General features: G+C 38.7%; 1 protein-coding gene across 1 annotated transcript in view; it reads right to left on the minus strand.

The window, feature by feature from the left end:
• Window positions 1-874: 874 nt before the first annotated feature.
• Window positions 875-5,960, minus strand: part of UBE2Q2 (ubiquitin-conjugating enzyme E2Q family member 2) — a gene marked incomplete at its 5' end in the record, with an annotated part of 33,528 nt that continues 28,442 nt past the window's right edge. The window contains 4 exons of the mRNA XM_009706165.1: window positions 875-1,503; window positions 3,309-3,375; window positions 4,371-4,466; window positions 5,371-5,419. Coding sequence (XP_009704467.1) covers window positions 1,472-1,503; window positions 3,309-3,375; window positions 4,371-4,466; window positions 5,371-5,419 — 244 coding nt within the window. The remainder of the gene's footprint in view (window positions 1,504-3,308; window positions 3,376-4,370; window positions 4,467-5,370; window positions 5,420-5,960) is intronic.

Here is a 5,960-nt window from a genome sequence, read left to right on the forward strand (position 1 = left end):
CGCTCGGCTACCGGGCTTTATACAAATACTGGTACAACCACGCAAGCAGAAAGGCTGGGAAGTCACCCACCGTACATTTGAAACAATACGTGTATTGGAAGTAGTGCCAAACCTCTCCAAATCGTCTCTTTCGAGCTAAAAACTGGATCTAGAAGCAAATGCACAAGGACCCGCGGGTGCCTGATAGAGAAAAGAGCACAAACTTGATAGTCAACTAAAAAAAACATAACAAAAACATGCTTCTGCGCTTCTAAAAAGTGCTTAATCCATAGTCCACACCCTTAAGCTCAGCCCCAGAGGGGCGCAAAGGCCTAACGACTAGTACTACAACCAAAATAGAATCGATTTAGGTAAGGCAATGAAATATAGCGTAATTACACAGACCCAGATTCATTTCCTAATAAAGAACAAACAGTTCCCCTTAGTCTTTCAATAACAAAAGCACTGTCATGACTATGGCAACATTTCTTAAACCTCTGAATCAGATGACATGTTTTTGTACTTTATTGTAGCTTTTATATAAAAATTTTTCATTCAAGGACTTTCATCTCGATTTGTGCCAATCACTTTATAAGTTCATTAGTTTACAAATGATTGCAACAACCCGTTAATAAAATGGAACACCTAAAAAGGTTTTTAGTATTTTAAATAACTTCAAGCTTCATACTGTGGCTCTTCTTGTTAAGGAGGTCGAGCCAACAAGTAGCAGGAACAGCCCAGCAAGTTCTGATGCCCCAGTGGAAGTGACTAGTTACAAGATTTTATTGGCACAGCCTTGCTCTGCTTAAAACAAACAAACAAAAAAAGACCAAAATAAAAAATTAACATAATCTAAACAAAAAGCATCTTTTCCAAGAAACAGTTCATATTCTCATACAGCCATGAAAAATGTTTAATGACTTAACATACATGTGTTTTTTCTATATCATTAATTTGGAAATACTACAAATGCTGTCATTTTAGACCAGAAAAACTACTGTGATTTGCAAGACCTGACATTTCCTAAAACAGTATTAAACAATGTATTAAACTTCTTGGCTTTAAATGAAACGATACAACGCAAGTCTCTGCAGTCTGCATTTTGCAAAAGGTAAAGATATACACAAAAGTGTGTGAACAACTCACTCCTATTGAATGATCTTTAGTAACTTGATAGCCTGCTGTAGGGAGCTTATGCTTTCAAATAAAAAAAAGGGAGAAGGGAGGGCGTGGCCCAAATATGCATAATCCATAAGAACGAATACGGTAAAGGCCCAAACTGCTCAGTCCAGATACCTAAGAACAGCGGAATGGTAAGGCTGTAACTTATACTTTACGTGTCAGTTGACAGATTATCCACTAACTTATCTAATAGCTAAAGTCTTCAGTACAGCTGTTACAGGGGCACTCATAGCTTGAGTCTGTATGTTGGAAAACATAAAAAAGAGCTTGTTTTGTTGACATTGGTCCAGGTATACAACAGTCCTCAGTGTTAGCCATCTTCTTTCGGAGGAGTGTACCAGCCTACGGAGAACAGAGAAACGTGTTACGTACTGACATTGCTGCATCAAGACAATCTTACCATCTTAATTTGTGGGACATGGAAGCCTAATCTGGCTCCTTCCTTCCCTCTTAAAGTAGCCAGTTCAGCGAGACCCAGTGTCCTGTACGCTACTGGTCTGCAGCGGGAGATAAAGCATGTGGCACATTCCAGGATCAGACCCAGTATTTGGGGTGAAAATGAAATACTTCCAAGTTTGTTTTTTTTTGTGGCAGCAGCTATCCTGAGTTGGACAAGCTGGACATCAACAGAGGAAGCTGTTGATGGAGGAACATTGCTGTAACAGAACCAAATGAAATAGAGGTGAAACCCCTGAGTTTTCAAGCCATGTAAATGCACAGACACACAAACATGACTGTACTGGGATACTTATATATAAATCCCCTCTTGCGTACTGAAGTTAGGCTCGCACAATCATTTGAACGGTTTATCCTACATCTGCAAATCTTCCTGTAGGAATAGGCTCAGAAATGTCAGCTAAATAACTTGTCTCCTGATAGGATTTGGCATGTTTAGCAGTTGAATCATACCTGATCAAGTGTGCACAGTTTTTCCTAGCCACCTCCAGATCTCCAATCTTAATTCTCCCAGCCACTACTGTAAAAATTCCTCTAAATTTTTGTACAGTGAATACAGGCCCTATTTATGTTGTCCCAGAGAACGGGTAGCGGCTATAAGTTAAAGACACCTTTCGCAGCAGCAATAAATGCTGTGAATGCTTTGTGTACAGCTCCTGACGCAGCAGTAATCACTGTAGTCAAGGCTAGCACATAGCTAGAAGTAAATAGCCATGCTGGCTTTTGTAGCAAACTAAAAAAAGCAAAAGACTCAGTAAATGGCAAGATCAAAATATCATAAAATTGGAAAGCATTTTAAAGTTGTTTTCTTTGCTCTTCCTCCCAATAGTAGAGAAGGCATTATGTTTGATTTTAGAGGTAGGGAAACTGAGGTGCTTGCTACAGTCACACTGAAATACGCTCTCATGTTCACAGCAACACGAATTCCCAGAGGACACTGCGTCCAAGCTGGATCAAAGAACATCACAGAGTGGTAACTGGACTAACTCCCTCGTCATGAGACCAGGGTACCAGTTCTGCTGACTACTTTTACATAATATGTAAGCCACTTAAACCTTTTAAAGCCTCTGGTCAATTGTTGTCTTCTCATCCTAGCACAATGAACTCAATAATACCTGAAGCACTTGAATACTTGTTTTATGCAGCTGAGACACCATTAACCTACTTTAAATAAGATAAAAAAAAAAAAAGAAATGTGTCCCCCATTTCTATTGCAGAGTTGTCCAACCAGCACGCTTCACTTGGACTTTTTGTATTTTTCAGTCTCTGGTCTTTCTTTCCACTTTTTCTCTTCCTTAATGATTACTACTACTAAGGTTTCACCACATCGAAACAAAGCCTTTCAAAAAAACAAACTTCCAGCGGGTACTTCACTAACAAATAAGGCACTTTAAAAGCTACAGTAACAATAAAGTTCCTAGAATAACCAGCTGAAAATGAAATTGAACTACCTTTCAAAAAAGACAGCAGGAACACATGGAACATTCATGTAAGCTGGAAAAGTTGCAATGATTGTCAGTCAAGTTACTTTGAGCACTATTGTCATCCTAATGCAAGATGAGAAAAAGGAAACACCATTTACGGTCTTCCCAAGACAACATAAGACACTGGCACTTCAACTTCTACTGGGGCCAAATACCAATTCCCAGGTTGCTGTGCAGACAAGGACAAAGTCGCAAGAATATACATACCATTTTTCTCATGTATTTGTACTAGTGACTTATAGGACTGCTGTGCTCTTGCTAGATTATATTGATTCTGAAAGGAGAAAAAACTAACATAAAACATCTGCATCTAGACACGTGAGACTTAAACAGTTTTACAAAGAAACCCTACAGTGGGCTTACATATAAAAGCCATGCACAATGTTACAACATTCCTGGCTTTAAATTACAAGATTTTCAAGAAAAATAGCCTTATTTTCTCATTTCTCCTCTGTCATAATGGCAATAGTATGTATACCCCTTCTGCTGGAAAGGTCCCTCTATCAGAAGGTAAGTTAGGAGTGTGTGCAACTGCAACGGTGGGCTTCAGGCAATCCCCACTGTAACTCTGTCTTGCTCAGCTGACCAGTTACTGGGTCAGACAGAATTGTGATCATAAACTTTTACATCTTACCTAGTTCACTGTCCTTGAATCAGTACTTAAAAGCTGGCATCCAAGTGACAATTTAATTGACTTAAATATTTAAACATCCTTTGAAAACAGCATTTAGTACTTCCAAGTCTTTTAAGTTATGGTCTGTTACCAGCATGCACACTTGAACTGAATTGCAATTTCAATTAATGCTGAATGGCTAGCTCGGAAGTATTTCTATGGTATTATTTTTCACTCTCCTGAAACTTTGCAGGTGCTTAGTCCAGCAAAAGGAGAACTTCTTAACATCAGTGTATGCAATCCTGGCAGTCAGGCTGTCATATACAGCCCTTCTCAGAGCCAGAATTTCCAAATCCTCCCAATTCCCAGTTCTGAATCCTCCTTACCTTCCCCCGTTGCCAATATAGGGATAGTACAAGTACTAACTACTTACACACCCTGCCCATCTCAAGGTTTTATCCTCCTCATATGTTCATAATTTCTTAACAAACTCATAGGTAACTGCCAATAAAATACTCATACACGGACATCAAGATAAATCAAAATGCAAATATATTTGCAATGACAATTCTGTCATTAAGCATCTTCTACGCAAGTCAGCAAAGAAATGGAAGCCTAACAGTAATTTGTGTAATTGATATACACAGCGCATTTACCTTATTGGCTCCAAACTGTACTCTGGCTTTTCCTTTGACTAAAGTGGCATTGATCTGCATGATGACTGATTCTATTGAATAGGCACTGCTCCAGCCCTGGAGGAGGAAGGAAATATTTCTGTGTAACATGTACTTCCTTCTTGTGCTCACCTTGCAAATCTATTTGGGAATGTGTGCTTTGGGATTTTTTTTTTCCCTGCACTCCAGTTTTAGTTTTCACTACTTGTTTCCAGTTAACAACTTTTCTTTTCCAGAGAAAATCTGGAAAGCGACACACAGTATTAGTACTGAGAACTTTCAGGAAAAATGAAAAGGCTGAATAACACATTTCCAAAATACAGCAAGACAGAAACAAGAAGAGATCCGTCATTACAGCATTTGCACATTTTCAGCAACGTCCCAACAGATTACAATTTCTTGTAAAAAGCAGGAAAGACCGCTATCTAATGAAGCCATTGAGTGAGCTCTGACACTTTTGTTCCCACAAAAATTACTGGTTATCTCTGGCATTGCTTTTCCTCCCAGGGTTCACAGAAGTTTCTGCAAGAGCCTGCAAATAATTACTTCATTCATTTACTTAAAGAGAAAACCAACCAGTCTGTCTACACAAAAGTCATCTATGCCTAGAATCTTCTGCATTTCTCACTTCTCCAGAGCTGACTCTGTGCAGTAGCAGAGGCTTCTGGAAAAGGAAACAATGTGTCTTGCTCCTCAGAACTCACTCTTTACAGTGTCTTCCTCCCAGAAATGCTAAGAATTCAAAGTTGATGTGCTCTTCTTACCTCTTCCTCAGACCTCTTGTAAGCCATCCAAGGAAGAAAAAAAGATCCCACACAAGATCAGCAAGGCAAATCTTGTGGGACTGAGGTTTATTCCACCATGTTCCCTTTACAGTGTGTAATTTACCCCACACAGGGATTTTTCAACTCAGGGGAAACACCTACTTTCACTGTTTTAAAGCATGCTTTATTATTACCCAGATAACAGAGACTGTGTTCACCTGTTTAGTTAGAAGTTCCATGCATAACGCACCTCCACCTAGGACATACCTAGAAACAAATGTGAAAGAAAATATGTTTGACATCAGCAGTTAGTAAGAAGATGAAACTGTTCACAGCACTTTAAGCTCTTGCAGGATAGTTTGTTAATTTTTTGTTCACATAAAGCTGAAATACCCTTTAATCAGTAATATATTGTAACTAGTTAGCCATATTATACTTATGCAAAGAAGATTAGCATTGTGAGACCAAAAAAAGAAAAAATTTCCTTTGCCAACTACACTTTGTTGAAATCTGTGACTGAGCTAGTCTGCCCAACTGCTTACACAACTATACACAGACCATGGAAAAAATGGAAAGTTGCATTTTATGGCTACACTATGCATACGCAGTACTGACATGTAACTGTGAAAAAAAAAAAATAACCACCCCCACAAAAAAATCACCAAGCAAAAAACACCACACAAAAAAAAACCCCAAATCCCCAACAAATTAACTTCTGCAAAGAAATTTAACACAATTCCAAATAATGTAGGTGCACCTATAAATCAAAGACCTACACAATTGAGATAAAGCAGATCTTCAGTTGCTC

Source organism: Cariama cristata, unplaced genomic scaffold (assembly GCF_000690535.1).
Source record: "Cariama cristata isolate BGI_N322 unplaced genomic scaffold, ASM69053v1 scaffold20128, whole genome shotgun sequence".
NCBI lineage: Eukaryota > Metazoa > Chordata > Aves > Cariamiformes > Cariamidae > Cariama > Cariama cristata.